This window comes from Oncorhynchus clarkii, chromosome 23, assembly GCF_045791955.1.
Source record: "Oncorhynchus clarkii lewisi isolate Uvic-CL-2024 chromosome 23, UVic_Ocla_1.0, whole genome shotgun sequence".
NCBI lineage: Eukaryota > Metazoa > Chordata > Actinopteri > Salmoniformes > Salmonidae > Oncorhynchus > Oncorhynchus clarkii.
This window is the reverse complement of record NC_092169.1, coordinates 10995927-11016902: the sequence shown is the minus strand read 5'-3', so window position 1 is coordinate 11016902 and position 20976 is coordinate 10995927. Positions and strand designations below refer to the sequence as shown.

Below are 20976 nucleotides of genomic sequence, written 5' to 3'. Positions count from 1 at the left end.
CTGAGTTAAAGTTCATTTAAGGAAATCAGTCAATTGAAATAAATTAATTAGGCCCTAATCTATGGATTTTACATGTCTGGGAATACAGGTATGCATCTGTATTTTAAAAAAGGTAGGGGCATGGATCAGTCAGTATCTGGTGTGACCACCATTTGCCTCATGCAGCGCAATACCTTTACATAGAGTGGTTCAGGCTTTGTCTTTAGGCGTTTCATCAGGCCTGTTGTATGTTTTCATCAGGCGTGTGGGATGTTGTTCCACTCCTCTTCAATGGAGGGAACTGGAACATGCTGTCCTACACGTCGATCCAGAGCAGCCCAAACATGCTCAAAGGGTGACATGTCTGGTGAGTATTCAGGTACAGACCTTTGCGACATGGGGCCGTGCATTATCATGCTGAAACATGAGGTTATGGGGGGATGAATGGCACGACAATGGGCCTCAGGATCTCGTCATGGTACCTCTGTGTATTCAAATTGCCATTAATAAAATGCAATTGTGTTCGATGTCCATAGCTTATGCCTGCCCATACCATAGCCCCACTGCCACCATGGGGCACTCTGTTCACAATGCTGATATCAGCAAGCCCGGTACAGTACAGTTGAAACTGGGATTCATTCGTGAAGAACACACTTCTCCAGCGTACCAGTGGCCATCGAAGGTGAGCATTTGCCCACTGAAGTCGGTTACGACGCCAAACTGCAGTCAGGTCAAAACCCTTGCTTGGAAGACGAGCGCACAGATGATCTTCCCTGAGATGGTTTCTGACAGTTTGTGCAGGAAATATTCGGTTGTGCATGCCTACAGTTTCATCAGCTGTCCTAGTGGTTGGTATCAGACGATCCTGCAGGTAAACAAGACGGATGTGGAGGTCGTGGGCTGGCGTGGTTACATGTGGTCTGTGGTTGTGAGGCCGGTTGGACGTACTGCCAAATTCTCTTAAACAACATTGAAGGTGGCTTAGGGTAGAGAAATACGCTTTTGTGAGTATGGAACATTTCTGGGATATTTAATTTCAGCTCATGAAACATGAGACCAATACTTTACATGTTGCATTTATATTTTTGTTCAGAACAAAGGGGACACAATAGTGAAAGACCAGCACAAAGAAACAACAGCGATAACACATCCCTGCCAACTGAATACTGGAAGTCCGTCTGTGGATAAAAAATATCTGGTTAGAAGTGTTCCACATCAACTCAGCCATACTATACAGATAGGATAAATAGAGTACAAAGCTAAATTAGTTGACTGTTTGCAGGCCTTAAAGCAATGGAAAAAGGGAGCTAAATATATGAATCAAACGAGAAGCCTAATCGTTTTTTCTGCTTGATGGCAAAATCTCTATAAAAACAAGATCTGTGTGTTTGCTTTGTGGAGTTTATTGTCTATGTTGAGTTGATGGTGTATTTTAATAGTCTGAGGCTTGTCTGTTAGGATGAGCTTTGGCGTAGAGGTAAATCCACCCTGGGAATAGCTCTGGTGGAAACAGCTCATAAATATCAGCCCTGTATTGCCTTTGGACCTGAGAGAGGACAAAGAGTCTTAGCTATCAAATGCACACACTCGCGCACACACTCACACACAAACACACACGCGCACGTGTTTTCACACACACACACACACATACACATAATATATATTTTATACAAACACACTCTGATACAAACACACGTACACGTGGACACTTTCACGCACGCGCACTTGCACACACACACAGAACAGTTAAATCATATCTGGTGATAGACTTGTGTGTGTGTGTTGTGTACCTGGATGAGGCTGGCTGCTGGGTTCCTCCTCTTCTCAAAGTGTTTTTGTCTGTGCTGTTCCTGTACCTTCAGGGCAAAACCTGAGCCCAGGATACCCTGCACACACACACACACACACACACACACACACACACACACACAATGGACCACGTTCAATCAACGTCAAATTGTGCGTGTGTGTATGTGTGCGCATGTGGGTGTGTGGGTGTCTCACTGCAGGCAGGGCGAAGAAGGAGATTCCCATCAGAGCAAAGCCAGCTGAGATCAGACGACCTGTCCATGTCTGAGGAGTCTTGTCTCCATAACCGATAGTTGTCAGGGTGATCTGTTCACACACACACAGAGGTCAGAGGTCACACAACGATTTTCCCACAATGCCAGTTTGTATTATTTTGGGTCAATTAAAATGTTCAATTCAGTCAATTCAGGTAGTGAAATGTACTTCCTGAATAGAAAAACCCACTGTATATAGAGCTCTTGAGGACCAGGATTGAATAACACTGCACTTGTGTGTGTGTGTGTGTGTTGTATATTTCAGTGACCCCCTTTCTCTTCCAGTCCCTGTCTCCCCTTGCACATCTAAAACCCCAGTCTCGCCTGACAGACACTGGAAATTACATTTATCGATTGGGTCATGTTAGCACGTCTGAAGCCGTGGGCATTCATTAATTGTGTTGACATTGTATAAGGTCTAGCAGAGTAGCGCCTGGGAGGTGTTTGAAGACCAGCCAAGCATGATCTTGTAGCGGTGTCATTAAGGTGTCTTAAGGTCATATTATAGACTGGTCGGCAAATCCAGTAATGAATATAAAGCTACTCTTTCTTTTTGTCTTTCAGAGATGTCCTGGTTAGTTTTTTTTTTTTTTGTATCTGCTGATTAAAGATCCGTCCTGTGAATATTGGTATGGGCTGCGTTGAAACATATTGATCAATCTAAATTGAGTGTGTGTGTGTGTGTGTGTGTGTGTGTGTGTGTGTGTGTGTGTGTGTGTGTGTCTGTGTGTGTGTGCGTTTGCGCGTGTGTGTAGACTCACCGTGCCCCACCACAGAGCATCGGCATAGGTGGCAAAGTCTTTGTTGAACTCCTTCTCCACAAGGTAGACCAGGAAAGAAGAGAAGATGAGCACCAGGAACCCAATGTACCAGGCTGTCACCAACTCCTATAGGAAATTAAAGATTATGCTCAAACAAATACATCAAATCTCACTGCATTGGATGTGTAGCCTAATAGACACTAGGTCCTAAACCCCTAAAGAGCAAGTTGTAGTGACAGAGACAAGGAAAGATTCACTAGGAAGAACATGAGAGGAACCAGGCAGTAGAGGGGGAGCACATCCTTTTCTTTCTTTAAGAAGGTCAGAGTACATAGGACCATCTAGGCCAGACTGTTGGACTACAAATTTGGTTGTACCTTACTGTGTGCATAGACTACAGATCCCAGTAGTTTCCAAGTGCCCCCTCTGCGGTCCATACGCACCATCCGCAGGATCTGCAGGAAGCGAAGGCTACGCAATGCTGAGGTGGCAAAGATGTTACCTTGGCTACCAGCGGACACCACAGCAATGGAAGCTATGAGGACAATTATGTCTGGAAAGAGACAGAAAGAGATAAAACCAACTTCAATACTTTTGTAGTATTTACAGTCTTGTAAACTTTCATGAGAGTCTAATGATAATGTAGTGCAGTGCATATGAGAGATACACATGATACTATAACATGTTCCAAATAAGTTTTGGAGAGTTAAGGATTTGAAATGGTATGGTAGTTGTGGGTAACATCTCCACGTTCCAGCTCTGTGAAAATGTCCCCCACTCATCAGGATGCTGGAGCCCAACACCAGAGAGCGTAGAGGGGGGCCCGGGGCCACAAACTGTGTTGATCTGGAGCTCTGAGACTGGTTAAGAAAATAGACACAGTGTACTGGAGGAGTCATCACATGGATCTAATGTACCTAGTATTCACTTTCACACAATCAGAGAAGAAAGGAGAGAGAGTATGAGGGATAGATAAAGGGATAATGCGAGGGGTAAAGAGGGTTCACACAAACCCACATCCTTAGGGCCACGGAGATAGTCCTGAAGAACATACAAACCTCTACTGCTCCTACAGTACACTGGGATGATAGTGTGTTTCGCTCCAGTTCACATCTATCACATTTCAGCAAACACATTTAAAATTCTGAAACTCTAACCGTGGCTGGTTTTAGTCTTCTCTATTGGGAGAAGAAACAGACAGTGATCTGTGTTCTTGTAAACTGTATTTATCCTTATTTTATGAGAACTCAACGCCAGCTTCTGTTTTCTCTGTTTGTGTATTGAAGTACGCCATCTGTCAATCAGAAGTCAGCCTTGAATATTGACAGTCTTGATGATCATCTCTCAACAACAAGATCTCATAGCTTCCATTTGAAATTCAACGTATTATGGATGAACGTCTATTTTCAATGCATTACAGGGTTAAAACAGAAACAACTCAAAGGTTAACAGTTTAGGCATTAATTTTGAGTGGTTAAACTAAGGGCTATGGTTCGGGGATGGCTCCGCAAACCAACCAGCACTGTTTCCATCAAATATCCTCGAGTATTCTCACGACTTGCTAGAGCATTGTGAACTGCCGTAGAGCAGTGGTCTGAGCAGTGCACTTTGGCTCTGAGCATCATGAGTTTGAGCCCAGTGTTGAGCAACTGTTTTTCTTTTTTTGTGAACCACGAGGAACCATAGGTACCATATCGACATCAGGATATTTTCAAATGTCGAAATCAAAGTCTATTTCTAGCAATCAGGCTGCATCTCTCGGTGGAGTGATAGCATTTTTGCAGTGCAGCACACACACACACACACACACACAGTTACCTATGACACAGAAGGGTTTCCTGGCAAAGCGGAGGCGTCCCTGCCATCCCCTGTAGCGACAGCAGCAGCCTGCGCTCCATATCCTGATGATGTACTCCAGCCCAAACACCACGATCATCACAAACTCCTACAGGACACGCACGCACACAAGCACACACACACAGTCGCAGCCCATTATTGAGAGTCAAGAGGCAAGGGGCAAAAGCTCAATATGCTGTAAATACCAGACAGTTGAATAGAAAATCCAGCAATTAATAATGTTATCCAATAATCAATATACAGATGTTAGATCTTCATTTGACCCTCTATCTGTCGCGGAATAATCCTGCAGCAGGAGGATTTGGATGAATATTGAATATTTAGAATCACCGCCAGGGGGCAGTTAGCAGTGTTTACAGCAACTTAGACTGCAGGTCCACTGGGCGTCAATTCAAGTAGCCAATGTAGGCTACACCTCATCTTGTGTGAATTATTATGTAGATTTAAATATTTGTATGGGGTAGACATTATATTTACATTTTTATTTTAGATGAACAGTTTTATTAAACAGTACCAGTCAAAAGTCTGGACACACCTACTCATTCAAGGGTTTTTCTTTATTTTTACTATTTTCTACATTGTAGAATAATAGTGAAGACAAAAAAACTATAAAATAACTCATATGGAATCATGTAGTGACCACAGAAAGTGTTAAACAAATCTAAATATATGTTATATTTGAGATTCTTCAAAATAGCCAAGTTTTGCCTTGATGGCAGCTTTGCACACTCTTGGCATTCTCTCAACCAGCTTCACCTTGAATGCTTTTCCAACAGTCTTGAAGGAGTTCCCACATATGCTGAGCACTTGTTGGCTTTTCCTTCACTCTGTGGTCCAACTCATCCCAATGTCACGGCTCTTGTCGGAATGCATGGACCAAAACGCAGTATGGTAAGTGTTCATGATGTTTTATTAATCAATAAACACTCCAACAAAACAACAAAGAGAAAAAAACGAAAAACAGTTCTTTCAGGTGCAGACACTAAATAGAAAATAACTACCCACAAAACCCAAACGAACTTATAAATGATCCCCAATCAGAGACAAAGATAAACAGCTGCCTCTGATTGGGAACCACACCAACATAGAAATAAAGAAACTAGAATGCCCACCTTAGTCACACCCTGGCCTAACCAAAATAGAGAATAAAAACCTCTCTATGGCCAGGGCGTGACACCCAAACCATCTCAATTAGGTTGAGGTCGGGTGATTGTGGAGGCCAGGTCATCTGATGCAGCACTCCTTCTTGGTCAAATATCCCTTGTCATTGTCCTGTTGAAAAACAAATGATAGTATCACTGCAGAATGCTGTGGTAGCCATGCTGGTTAAGTGTGCCTTGAATTCTAAATAAATCACTGACAGTGTCACCAGCAAAGCACCCCCACAACATCACAAGTCCTCCTCCACGCTTCACAAACGTGGAGATCATCTGTTCACCTACTCTTTGTCTCACAAAGACATGGCAGTTGGAACCAAAAACCTCAAATTTGGACTCATCAGACCATAGGAAAGATTTCCACCAGTCCCATGTCCATTGCTTGTGTTTCTTGGTCCAAGCAAGTCTCTTCTTATTATTGGTTTCCTTTAGTAGTTGTTTCTTTGCAGCAATTTGACGATGAAGGCCTGATTCACGCAGTCTCTGAACAGTTGATGTTGAGATGTGTCTGTTACTTGAACTCTGTGAAGCATTTTTTAAATTATTATTATTTGGGCTGTAATTTCTGAGGCTGGTAACTCTAATGAACTTATCCTCTGCAGCAGAGGTAACTCTCGGTCTTCCTTTCCTGTGGCGGTCCTCATGGGAGCCAGTTTCATCATAGCGCTGTATGGTTTTTCTGACTGCACTTGAAGAAACTTTCAGTCATTAAAATGTTCCGTATTGACTGACCTTCATGTCTTAAAGTAATTATGGACTGTCATTTCTCTTTGCTTATTTGAGCTGTTCTTGCCATAATATGGACTTTTACCACATAGGGCTATCTTCTGCATACCAACCCTACCTTGTCACACCATAACTGGTTGGCTCAAGCGCATTAAGAAGGAAATACATTTCCACAAATTAACTTTTAACGAAGCACACCTGTTAATTGAAATGCATTCCAGGTGACTACCTCATGAAGCTGGTTGAGAGAATACCAAGAGTGTGCAAAGCTGTCCTCAAGGCAAAGGGTGGCTACTTTGAAGAATCTCAAATATAAGATATATTTTGATTTGTTCAACACTTTCTTGGTTACTATCTTTACTGTTAAAACAGAGCACAGTAAGTGTACATTTTGCATTTGTGAAAGTATTTTGATGTGATATGAAAGTAAAGGTTTTCATGTTTCTAGAACCATATAGAAATTGAGAATCTATTCATGTTTAGATAGAGTAGTTGTCTTTTTTGGCAGCCAGGAAAATAACCCACTAATAGGCTTGGTCGTGCCATGACATTGTTATGAACGTTCTATAGCCGCCCTCTCAAGCCCAGTCATTCTGGACGGAGGCTAACTACTGTTTAGTCTAACTTACACTATAGTTTCTGGAAATATGATGACATTGATAAAGTAGTCAAATATTTAGTAGGAAACAACTTTGCCAGCATTATCATGTCATCAAATTTACTTTAGACAGATGACAATGTTGTCATTAGCTAGCAAATATCAGCTATGTTTTTTTAAAGGCAGTAAATGAGGCTGAATAAACTGTTTTGCTGCCAGACAAGGCTCCGCTAATAGCCAGGTATAGCAGTGGTAAGGTGTTGGGACTGCTGTTGGGACTCTGCTGTTAGGACAGCTTTATGTAGGCCCTAACAGCTTGTGAGCACCGTTTGTCACCGTTATATAGTGCAATTAATGTATTGTTTAGATTGTGTTGTGCTGTGTAGTGGCTTTGATGAAATACATCCAAGGACCTTATTCATGGCTTACATGTTTCATAACAATATTGTTTTTAACGTTAATTTGGACTGATGGCCTACTGAGCATTCTACCCAATGCATTGTCAATGATTGCTGATGAAGATTTCATCAAAAGTGCATTACAGTGGCTTGGAAATACTATGACATTCATAAGGAGGCAATTTTTTATTTTTTGTATTTATTTCACCTCTTTTAACCAGGTAGGCAAGTTGAGAACAAGTTCTCATTTACAAGTGCGACCTTGCCAAAATAAAGCAAAGCAGTTCGACACATACAACAACACAGAGTTACACATAGAGTAAAACAAACATACAGTCAATAATACAGTATAAACAAGTCTATATACGACGTGAGCAAATGAGGTGAGATAAGGGAGGTAAAGGCAAAAAAAGGCCATGGTGGCAAAGTAAATACAATATAGCAAATAAAACACTGGAATGGTAGATTTGCAGTGTAAGAATGTGCAAAGTAGAAATAAAAATAATGGGGTGCAAAGGAGCAAAATAAATAAATAAATAAAATAAATACAGTAGGGAAAGAGGTAGTTGTTTGGGCTAAATTATAGGTGGGCTATGTACAGGTGCAGTAATCTGTGAGCTGCTCTGACAGTTGGTGCTTAAAGCTAGTGAGGGAGATAAGTGTTTCCAGTTTCAGAGATTTTTGTTGTTCGTTCCAGTCATTGGCAGCAGAGAACTGGAAGGAGAGGCGGCCAAAGAAATAATTGGTTTTGGGGGTGACTAGAGAGATATACCTGCTGGAGCGTGTGCTACAGGTGGGAGATGCTATGGTGACCAGCGAGCTGAGATAAGGGGGGACTTTACCTAGCAGGGTCTTGTAGATGACATGGAGCCAGTGGGTTTGGCGACGAGTATGAAGCGAGGGCCAACCAACGAGAGCGTACAGGTCGCAATGGTGGGTAGTATATGGGGCTTTGGTGACAAAACGGATTGCACTGTGATAGACTGCATCCAATTTGTTGAGTAGGGTATTGGAGGCTATTTTGTAAATGACATCGCCGAAGTTGAGGATTGGTAGGATGGTCAGTTTTACAAGGGTATGTTTGGCAGCATGAGTGAAGGATGCTTTGTTGCGAAATAGGAAGCCAATTCTAGATTTAACTTTGTATTGGAGATGTTTGATATGGGTCTGGAAGGAGAGTTTACAGTCTAACTAGACACCTAAGTATTTGTAGTTGTCCCCGTATTCTAAGTCAGAGCCGTCCAGAGTAGTGATGTTGGACAGGCGGGCAGGTGCAGGTAGCGATCGGTTGAAGAGCATGCATTTAGTTTTACTTGTATTTAAGAGCAATTGGAGGCCACGGAAGGAGAGTTGTATGGCATTGAAGCTTGCCTGGAGGGTTGTTAACACAGTGTCCAAAGAAGGGCTAGAAGTATACAGAATGGTGTCGTCTGCGTAGAGGTGGATCAGAGACTCACCAGCAGCAAGAGCGACATCATTGATGTATACAGAGAAGAGAGTCGGGCCAAGAATTGAACCCCGTGGCACCCCCATAGAGACTGCCAGAGGTCCGGACAGCAGACCCTCCGATTTGACACACTGAACTCTATCAGAGAAGTAGTTGGTGAACCAGGCGAGGCAATCATTTGAGAAACCAAGGCTGTCGAGTCTGCCGATGAGGATGTGGTGATTGACAGAGTCGAAAGCCTTGGCCAGATCAATGAATACGGCTGCACAGTAATGTTTCTTATCGATGGAGGTTAAGATATCGTTTAGGACCTTGAGCGTGGCTGAGGTGCACCCATGACTAGCTCTGAAACCAGATTGCATAGCAGAGAAGGTATGGTGAGATTCGAAATGGTCGGTAATCTGTTTGTTGACTTGGCTTTCGAAGACCTTAGAAAGGCATGGTAGGATAGATATAGGTCTGTAGCAGTTTGGGTCAAGAGTGTCCCCCCCTTTGAAGAGGGGGATGACCGCAGCTGGTTTCCAATCTTTGGGAATCTCAGACGACACGAAAGAGAGGTTGAACAGGCTAGTAATAGGGGTGGCAACAATTTCGGCAGATAATTTTAGAAAGAAAGGCTCCAGATTGTCTAGCCCGGCTGATTTGTAGGGGTCCAGATTTTGCAGCTCTTTCAGAACATCAGCTGACTGGATTTGGGAGAAGGAGAAATGGGGAAGGCTTGGGCGAGCTGCTGTGGGGTGTGCAGTGCTGTTGACCGGGGTAGGAGTAGCCAGGTGGAAAGCATGGCCAGCCGTAGAAAAATGCTTATTGAAATTCTCAATTATGGTGGATTTATCAGTGGTGACAGTGTTTCCTATCTTCAGTGCAGTGGGCAGCTGGGAGGAGGTGTTCTTATTCTCCATGGACTTTACAGTGTCCCAGAACTTTTTTGAGTTAGTGTTGCAGGAAGCAAATTTCTGCTTGAAAAAGCTAGCCTTGGCTTTTCTAACTGCCTGTGTATAATGGTTTCTAGCTTCCCTGAACAGCTGCATATCACGGGGGCTGTTCGATGCTAATGCAGAACGCCATAGGATGTTTTTGTGTTGGTTAAGGGCAGTCAGGTCTGGGAATAATTATAATTAGTAGGAACATCTTTCGTCATCATTCTGAAGTCACCAGGTTGACTTTAAATGCACTATAACGTTATAACTGTCACGACGTCCGCTGAAGTCGGTCCCTCTCCTTGTTCGGGCGGCATTCGGTGGTCGACGTCACCGGCCTTCTAGCCATCGCCGATCCACTTTTCATTTTCCATTTGTTTTGTCTTTGTTTTACACACCTGGTTTCAATTCCCCAATTACTTGTTCATTATTTAACCCTCTGTTTTCCCCCATGGTATTTGTGAGTGATTGTTTTATGTATGTTCGGTCCGTTATTGTGGGCTCAGTATTACGACATGTTATTGGAATATTTGAGTAAAGTTACTTGTGTTACTCATCTCTGCTGTCCTGCGCCTGACTGTTCTACACCAGCTACACCCAGACCACTACAGAATCACGCACCAGAAAAATGGAGTCAGCGGGAGCAGACAACCCCCCTTTTACGATCGAGGAGCACGTCCAGCATCATGCGACCATGTTGCAATGTTTTGGCACCACCATGGATCGTGTGCTGCAGACGATGGATCGATGGGAGACAGGAGGAGTTCTTCCAGAGCCTCCACCGGCACCACTACAACAGTCACCACTGTTCACCCCTCCTTCACCCGGTCCCAGTGGGATTCGGCTCGCTCTCCCGAGGGAGTATGATGGGACTGCTGCCGGATGCCAGGGGTTCCTACTCCAGCTGGAACTCTACTTCGGGACGTGAGAGCGTGTCCACCCTTGTCTCCTGTCTCTCAGGGAAAGCCCTGGAGTGGACCAACTCTGAAAGGGGGGAAGGAGAAGCGGTGTTGGACCTTTACGCGGAGTTCACCCGAAAGTTTTCAACCACCTGCCTGAGGGTACAGCGGCGGGTGAACGTCTGTTCCACCTGAGGCAGGGGACGAGGAGGGCACAGGAGTTCGCCTTAGACTTCCGGACCCTGGCCGCCAGCGCGGGATGGAACGACAGGGCCCTGATCGATCACTACCAGTGCAGTCTGCTCGAGGACGTCCATTCGGGAGTTGGCCTGCAGGGTCACCACTCTCACGTTTGACCAGCTGGTGGACCTGTCCATCCGGCTGGTTACTCGCGAACGTCCGGATCGGGGCCTGTCAGTTCCATCCCCCAGCACCACCGCTCCGACACCCATGGAGCTGGGAGGTGCTGCGCTTAGGGCGACCGGAGGAGGGGTCATTTCCTGTACCATCTGTGGCCGCAGAGGGCACACTGCTGGTCGGTGCTGGGGAGGTTCATCTGGGAGTTGAGGCAGCAGGCAGGACACTCTCGTGTCATCACAGGTGAGTCGGCACCAGGCTCACTCAGAGCCCCCTGCTGCTCACATGTTTTTGTTTATACATTTTCCTAATATTTCCCCGCATTCCCAGCATAAGGCACTCGTAGATGCAGTCGCAGCTGTGAATTTTATTGACAGAGCATTTGCCTATAGTTTATGGCTCCCCATTGTTCCTGTGGATATGCCCTTACCCTGTGCACGCGCTAGATAGTCGACCATTAGGGTCAGGGATAATTAGGGAGGGCACCACGCCACTGGGCATGGTTACGCAGGAGGGTCACAAGGAGAGAATTAGTCTTTTCCTTATTGATTCTCCTGTGTTTCCCGTGGTGCTGGGCCTACCCTGGTTGGCCTGTCATAACCCCACTATTTCGTGGCAACAGAGGGCTCTCAAGGGGTGGTCACGAGAGTGCTTGGGGAGGTGTTTAGGGGTTTCCCGGTGCTACTACGGTGGAAAGTCCAGACCAGGTCTCCACCATGCGCATCCCCTCTGAATATACCGATTTGTCTCTCGCCTTCTGTAGAAGAGGGTGACTCAATTACCACCCCATCGACGGGGGGATTGTGCGATAAATCTCCTGGTAGACGCAGCACTTCCCAGGAGCCACGTGTATCCCCTGTCACGGGAGGAGACGGCGGCTATGGAAACATATGTCTCCGCATCCCTGGGGCAGGGGTACATTCGGCCCTCCACTTCACCTGCCTCCTTAAGTCTCTTTTTTGTGAAGAAAAGAGATGGAGGTCTGCGCCCGTGCATTGACTGTCAAGGTATCAACCAAATCCCTGTGAGGTACAGCTACCCGCTGCCTCTCATAGCCAGTGCGATAGAGTCAATGCACAGGGCGCACTTCTTCACAAGATTGGATCTCAGAGGCGCTTACAACCTGGTGCGTATCCGGGAGGAGGACGAGTGGAAGATGGCATTTAGTACCACCTCAGGGCACTATGTGTACCTCGTCATGCCGTAAGGGTTGATGAATGCTCCATCAGTCTTCCAGGCATTTGTAGACAAGATTTTCTGGGACGTGCATGGGCAGGGTATATCAACGACATTCTGATATACTCCTACTACATGCGCAGAGCATGCTTGGTCGACTGTTGGAGGTTGAGCTGTACGTCAAGGCTGAGAAATGTCTGTTCTTCCAATAGTCCGTCTCCTTCCTGGGGTACAGTATTTCCACTTCAGGGGTGGAGATGGAGAGTGACCGCATTTCAGCCGTGCGTAATTGGCCGACTCCCACCACGGTAAAGGAAGTGCAGTGGTTTCTAGGGTTTGCCAACTACTACCGGAGGTTTATCCGGGGCTTTGGTCAGGTAGCGTCTCCCATTACCTCACTGCTGAAGGGGGGACCAGTGCGTCTGCGGTGTTCGGCTGAGGAGAACAGGGCTTTTGGTCACCTGAGGGCTCTGTTTACCTCGGCTCCCATGCTGGCTCATCCGGATCCCTCTTTGGCGTTCATAGTGGAGGTGGACGCGTCCGAGGCTGGGATAGGAGCCGTGCTTTCTCAGCGCTCGGGTACGTCACCAAAGCTTCGCCCCCGTGCTTTCTTTTCGAAGAAGCTCAGTCCGGCGGAGTGAAACTATGATGTGGGGGACAGGGAGCTGTTGGCTGTTGTCAAGGCTCTGAAGGCGTGGAGACCTTGGCTTGAGGGGGCTAAACATCTCATCTGAACCACCGCGATCTGGAGTACATCCGGGCGGCGAGGAGACTGAACCCTCGCCAGGCAAGGTGGGCCATGTTCTTTACTCGTTTTGTTTTTACCCTGTCCTACAGACCAGGTTCCCAGATCGCTAAGGCAGACGCACTGCCCCAGATGTATGACACAGAGGAGAGTAAACCAGGATGTGGGTAGGTTTCTGCGGTCTTATTGCCAGGCCTGGCCGGGGGAGTGGGCGGCGTTCATCCCTTGGGTAGAGATGGCCCAAAACTCGCTCCGCCACTCCTCCACTAACCTCTCCCCCTTCCAGTGCGTACTTGGGTATCAGCCGGTTCTGGCACCTTGGCATCAGAGCCAGATCGAGGCTCCTGCGGTGGCGAGTGGTTTAAGCACTTGGGGGAGACCTGGGACGCTGCTCATGTGCACCTGCAAAGGGTCGTGAGGCGTCAGAATGCGAGCGCCGACCTCCAACACAGTGAGGCCCCGGTGTTCACACCGGCGGACCGGGTCTGGCTCTCGACCCGAAACCTGCCCCTCCACCCTCTCGAAACCTGTTCCTCCACCCTCTCTGGACATTGTGGGGGCCCCGGCGTATCCTGTTCGGGCTATACTGAACTCGAGTCGAGGGCGAGGGGCCTTCAGTGCGTGATTGTTTTATGTATGTTCGGTCTGTTATTGTGGGCTCGGTATTACGACATGTTATTGGAAAATTGGAGTAAAGTTACTTGTGTTACTCATCTCTGCTGTCCTGCACCTGACAGCTCTGCACCAGCTACACTCAGACCACTACAATAACTATAACGTTATCTAGCTAGCTAAGATTAAGGGGAGGCTTAAGGGGATGTATTCTACTATTCTACTGACAATTGAGATGTACAAAAAATGGCATAAGGGAACGACAAGTAGATAAGAGGCAATAAGAGACAATCAAGATAAGAGGCAATCCGTCATTTTGATTAAGACATTAATGAGCGAGCTAGGACGGACGTAGTCAATATAACTATTTGTTCAGCACTTTTGAAATGTACGGTGACAGAATTCAGAGCGTGGGCCGTTCTTACAGTGTTCTCCCTGTACACCAATTCAGAACCGTAGGATAAATAAAGGAGCCACATAAGCAGACAATGAAATATTCGATGATTACATTTCTCTAAAACAGGTCATAGGCTACATGTGCACCACCAAGTCAGAACAGTAGGCGAAATTAAGAGGGGAAAATAGACACAATAATTAGGGTGAGGCACATGGGCTATTAACAGCTTATTACACAACATACACTTAGTGTTACTTTCTTAGCTACAGTATGCATATCTACCTGGCATATTACATAATGTATGCAGCAACATACAAACATTTTTGGACTGACCTTGTTGTGCTGTACCCACTTGAACAGGAAGGTGGCGTGGTGGTCCTTTGTGGGCAAATTTTGTCATCAAAAGTCTGGCATTCTCTGGATTTATGGTGCTTTCAAGACAACTGGGAACTCTGAAAAAAACTAAGTTAAGTTATGATGACATCATTATGACTTACAATTCTGAGTTGGATGACCGTTCAAAGCGTATTTTCCCAGTCGGAGCTCGTTTTCTCCTGAGTTCCCAGTTCTCCTGAGTCTTGAACTCACTGAAGCTGGATTTACAGCATGACCAAAGTTGAATGTTTTCATTTTAAGCTTAGAAAAGAGACCCTTAAACCCAGACTTTGGCCCATACAGCCACTCCACTGAGTAGCAGGCTAGTGATTGCTTTGCAATGCTTGCAGTTAGCCACTGATTCCTTACAAACCACTCATTGCTGAATTTGCAATTTCCAACTTGTTGTGTAATGTTTATGTCCAGTGGCCGATGAGCACTGATACATTTTATCTATAATTTTTCTTCATTATTTATCTTCATATGACAAGGATTAAAAAGGATTTGCCAGTAGATTATCGACTTGATTCATGATGATGACTGCTAGCTAAGATTTTGAAATCAAAGCTACTGTAGATATAACGTGATTTGACATAATTTTATCTGTGGCCAATGACCTCGAGCCTTCTTGGATGGGTACTTCTAATGTAACTCTATGGCAGCATCCAAGGGGCTTGAATTTTCGAGCTCTACCCTTAGATTTGGTAGTGACGTTGTGTCCCCATGAGTGACAGAGCATATCACGGAGCAACTAGAGAACATTACCAGCACCTACCAGAACATATAGCACTATTTTCTGCTGGCTTCCCCACCACCACAGAAAGCACTGAACTAGGCTGAAACACCTGCATTTTTGAGCTGCCTTACTCAAGAAAGCAAAAAAGAGACCATGTTTGTATGTGGTTTTATTATCTCAATGATTTCATTAAATTTTTTGCAAACTGATATGTGACACATACAGTGCCTTGCGAAAGTATTCGGCCCCCTTGAACTTTGCGACCTTTTGCCACATTTCAGGCTTCAAACATAAAGATTTAAAACTGTATTTTTTTGTGAAGAATCAACAACAAGTGGGACACAATCATGAAGTGGAATGACATTTATTGGATATTTCAAACTTTTTTAACAAATCAAAAACTGAAAAATTGGGCGTGCAAAATTATTCAGCCCCTTTACTTTCAGTGCAGCAAACTCTCTCCAGAAGTTCAGTGAGGATCTCTGAATGATCCAATGTTGACCTAAATGACTAATGATGATAAATACAATCCACCTGTGTGTAATCAAGTCTCCGTATAAATGCACCTGCACTGTGATAGTCTCAGAGGTCCGTTAAAAGCGCAGAGAGCATCATGAAGAACAAGGAACACACCAGGCAGGTCCGAGATACTGTTGTGAAGAAGTTTAAAGCCGGATTTGGATACAAAAAGATTTCCCAAGCTTTAAACATCCCAAGGAGCACTGTGCAAGCGATAATATTGAAATGGAAGGAGTATCAGACCACTGCAAATTTACCAAGACCTGGCCGTCCCTCTAAACTTTCAGCTCATTCAAGGAAAATACTGATCAGAGATGCAGCCAAGAGGCCCATGATCACTCTGGATGAACTGCAGAGATCTACAGCTGAGGTGGGAGACTCTGTCCATAGGACAACAATCAGTCGTATATTGCACAAATCTGGCCTTTATGGAAGAGTGGCAAGAAGAAAGACATTTCTTAAAGATATCCATAAAAAGTGTCGTTTAAAGTTCGCCACAAGCCACCTGGGAGACACACCAAACATGTGGAAGAAGGTGCTCTGGTCAGATGAAACCAAAATTGAACTTTTTGGCAACAATGCAAAACGTTATGTTTGGCGTAAAAGCAACACAGCTGAACACACCATCCCCACTGTCAAACATGGTGGTGGCAGCATCATGGTTTGGGCCTGCTTTTCTTCAGCAGGGACAGGGAAGATGGTTAAAATTGATGGGAAGATGGATGGAGCCAAATACAGGACCATTCTGGAAGAAAACCTGATGGAGTCTGCAAAAGACCTGAGACTGGGACGGAGATTTGTCTTCCAACAAGACAATGATCCAAAACATAAAGCAAAATCTACAATGGAATGGTTCAAAAATAAACATATCCAGGTGTTAGAATGGCCAAGTCAAAGTCCAGACCTGAATCCAATCGAGAATCTGTGGAAAGAACTGAAAACTGCTGTTCACAAATGCTCTCCATCCAACCTCACTGAGCTCGAGCTGTTTTGCAAGGAGGAATGGGAAAAAATGTCAGTCTCTCGATGTGCAAAACTGATAGAGACATACCCCAAGCAACTTACAGCTGTAATCGCAGCAAAAGGTGGCGCTACAAAGTATTAACTTAAGGGGGCTGAATAATTTTGCACGCCCAATTTTTCAGTTTTTGATTTGTTAAAAAAGTTTGAAATATCCAATAAATGTCGTTCCACTTCATGATTGTGTCCCACTTGTTGTTGATTCTTCACAAAAAAATACAGTTTTATATCTTTATGTTTGAAGCCTGAAATGTGGCAAAAGGTCGCAAAGTTCAAGGGGGCCGAATACTTTCGCAAGGCACTGTATTAATGCCAAAATAAAATGCAAAACAGGCAACCCCAATTTTTTTATCTAGTTATTATTTATTTATATTGATGAATAAACAAATTGTGGGTGTGTCGTGGGTTGGCCCCTCACTGGCCAATGAGAATGTGCTCCATGGCTAAATACATGGTTGCTTCAAGTATGTATTTATGGTATTTTATGTATTGCCTTCGAATCAACTCCAATTCCGGTTTACAGAAAAAAAATGTAAACCTATCCCATCTTTGCTAAATATGTTAACTTGAACCTGTTTGCACTCCACATTGTTCTAAGTAATTTCATGGCTTCAATACTGAAATATATACATAGCATTAGCACTGATATAGGGGTTAGGCCTACTGTAAATTGCCTTATGTGAGAGCATGGACAATATTAAATTCATTATTGATACGGCCTAAAGACAGAGAGCAAATAATTCTAATCAAATTCTAAACAAAAGGAAACAACAAATTGTTTTAAATAGGCTATGTCTAAATACACTTACAGGTACCGTAACTGCTTCCCGTGGGCATAAAATATCTATTTTTAAACAGACTATGGAGGGTATTATGCACATCCAAACTTTTCACAGTACCTGGACAAGGATCCAATATAAAGAGCGTGCTGTTGAACCAGCCTTCATTATAGTAGGCCTAGAGTAAGGGTAGTATACGGAGGGCTTGTTTAAAAGAAATTCAGTCCAAATACTAGGTTCACCAGCATTTACCAAGGTTCTCATCTCTTGTTTCATAATGGACATGGACACATGTAGCCTACAGTGGTTCCTCCTTTAAAAGTGGAGTCATACTGCGGCATTCTGTGGCACGTCATTTAATTGTCAGACATTTGTTCTGTTACTATTGCTAGTTTGACCACCAGAGGGCATCTTTGAGAAGCATTTGATATTATGCCGTATTGGCATTACCAGAGAATTTAAAGCCTTTTTTGTAATAACATAGTATATGGGATTGATTTTAAGAAATTTGGCTTAATTAATTTGAATTATATTATGGTGTTTCTATTCAGAGAAAAACGAAAAAAGAAACCCTCAGGGTTTCGTTAGGGTGGAATGGAAAATATGGCGGTGTACAATGTGATGGTCGGGAGTAGGCTACAGGATTGGAGTATTCTAAATTGTTTGCCTTCATTAGACAACTTTGTTCCAATCACTGTAAATCAGTGATATTTATTCGCATAGTAATTCGTTATGGATCCATAACTAAATCAACATCTGCATTTTGAAAGAGTATTTTTTATCATTATTTTATTAACAAAATGTATTTATTTGTTTTTTAGGCTACTGTGCAGTCACCAATACATACTGTAGTAAACATGGGAAAGTGCCTAATTCCTTACATAAGGGAGATCAGGCGATGTCTGTACTACAGAATAAAGGGCATGCGGGAGACCGGTGTTGTTTCATAGTTGTGTTGACTTCACTATTGTTCTACAAATGTAGAAAATAGTAAAAATAAAGAAAATTCCTGGAATGAGTAGGTGTGTCCAAACTTTTGACTGGTACTTGTTTAATTAATTTGAGTAATAGTATGGTGTTTCTATTCCATGAAAAATGAAACCCTCAGGGTTTCCGTTAGGATGGAATTGAATATATGGCACTGTACAAAGTGACGGTCGGGAGTAGGCTACAGGATTGGAGGATTCTAAATTGTTTGCCTTCATTAGACAACTTTGTTCCAATATTTCTGTAAATCAGTTATATTTATTCCCATAGTAATTCGTTATGGATCCATAACTAAATCAACATCTGCATTTTGAAAGAGTATTTATTTTTATTTTTTTTTGTTTATTTGTTTATTAGGCTACTGTGCAGTCTACAATACATACTTTAGTAAACATGGGGAAGTGCCTAATTCCTTACATAAGGGAGCAGGTCATGTCTGTACTACAGAATGCGGGGTACGTGGGAGAGTGGGGTTCTAATTCCCATTGGGGAGGAAGGAGTAGGCTGTCCTTGTAAATAAGAATTTGTTCTTAACTGATTCCATATGTGTTATTTCATAGTTGTGATGTCTTCACTATTAATCTATAATGTAGAAAATAGTAAACATTTAGAAAAATCCTGGAATGAGTAGTTGCGTCCATAATTTTGATTGGCACTTGCTGGAACGGAAAATATGGAGCTGTACAACGTGATGGTCGGCAGTACAGTACTGGGCTGTTTAGCTAAAGAATCCTTGCAGGGCACGAGGAAGGAGTAGGCTGTACTTGAAAAATAAGAATTTGTTTTTAACTGACTTGCCTAATTACTTAAGGTTACACTAAGAGCATAACATTTCTGCATCCTAATTTACCAGTACCCAAATGGAGATTAAGTGAAAATAAAAATCTCATTGATTTATAGTGGGGCAAAAAAGTATTTAGTCAGCCACCAATTGTGCAAGTTCTCCCACTTAAAAAGATGAGAGAGGCCTGTAATTTTCATCATAGCTACACTTCAACTATGACAGACAAAATGAGAAAAAAAATCCAGAAAATCACATTGTAGGATTTTTAATGAATTTATTTGCAAATTATGGTGGAAAATAAGTATTTGGTCAATAACAAAAGTTTATCTCAATACTTTGTTGTATACCCTTTGTTGGCAATGACAGAGGTCAAACGTTTTCTGTAAGTCTTGACAAGGTTTTCACACACTGTTGCTGGTATTTTGGCCCATTCCTCCATGCAGATCTCCTCTAGAGCAGTGATGTTTTGGAGCTGTTGCTGGGCAACACGGACTTTCAACTCCCTCCAAAGATTTTCTATGGGGTTAAAATCTGGAGACTGGATAGGCCACTCCAGGACCTTGAAATGCTTCTTACGAAGCCACTCCTTCGTTGCCCGGGCGGTGTGTTTGGGAACATTGTCATGCTAAAAGACGCAGCCACGTTACATCTTCAATGCTGATGGAATGAGGTTTTCACTCAAAATCTCACGATACATGGCCGTAATTCATTCTTTCCTTTACACGGATCAGTCGTCCTGGTCCCTTTGCAGAAAAACAGCCCCAAAGCATGATGTTTCCACCCCCATGCTTCACAGTAGGTATGGTGTTCTTCAGATGCTGATTTGACAACAGGACAACAGGACAGATTTCTGACTTGGCTGGTTACTGTTTGTAATGATTTGTTTGCTGGGTTATGTTCTCAAATAATCGTAAGGTATGCTTTTGCCGTAAAGCATTTTTTAAAATCTGACACCTTGGTTGGATTCACAAGAAGTTAATCTTTAAACCTATGTAAAATAGTTGTATCTCACTGGATGTTGGCCACATACCCTAGAGAGGTTAAATAAATAAGACCTACACTATTTTTAACAGGACATTGTTCTCCACTCATTACCTGTATTAACTGCACCTGTTTGAACTCGTTAACTGTATGAAAGACACCTGTCCACACACTCAATCAAACAGACTCCAACCTCTCCACAATGGCCAAGACCAGAGAGCTGTGTAAGGACATCAGGGATAAAATTGTAGACCTGCACAAGGCTGGGAAGGGCTACAGGACAATTGGCAAGCAGCTTGGTGAGAAGGCAACAACTGTTGGCGCAATTATTAGAAAATGGAAGAAGTTCAAGATGACGGTCAATCACCCTCGGTCTGGGGCTCCATGAAAGATCTCACCTCGTGGGGCATCAATGATCATGAGGAAGGTGAGGGATCAGCCCAAAACTACACGGCAGGACCTGGTCAATGACCTGAAGAGAGCTGGGACCACAGTCTCAAAGAAAAACATTAGTAACACACTACGCCGTCATGGATTAAAATCCTGCAGCACACGCAAGGTCCCCCTGCTCAAGCCAGCGCATGTCCAGGCCCGTCTGAAGTTTGCCAATGACCATCTGGATGATCCCAGAGGAGGAATGGGAGAAGGTCATGCGGTCTGATTAGACAAAAATAGAGCTTTTTGTTCTAAACTCCACTCGCCG

At 43.8% G+C, this 20976-nt stretch overlaps 1 protein-coding gene across 4 annotated transcripts in view; it reads right to left on the bottom strand.

The window, feature by feature from the left end:
- Positions 1–20976, bottom strand: part of LOC139381198 (potassium voltage-gated channel subfamily KQT member 5-like) — a 144674-nt gene that overhangs the window by 20570 nt on the left and 103128 nt on the right. For all 4 annotated transcript variants that reach the window (XM_071124638.1, XM_071124637.1, XM_071124639.1 and 1 more), the window contains exons 3-7: positions 4622–4748; positions 3181–3356; positions 2804–2929; positions 1984–2094; positions 1770–1865 (exon numbers count right to left, since the gene is read on the bottom strand). In XM_071124638.1, coding sequence (XP_070980739.1) covers positions 1770–1865; positions 1984–2094; positions 2804–2929; positions 3181–3356; positions 4622–4748 — 636 coding nt within the window. The remainder of the gene's footprint in view (positions 1–1769; positions 1866–1983; positions 2095–2803; positions 2930–3180; positions 3357–4621; positions 4749–20976) is intronic.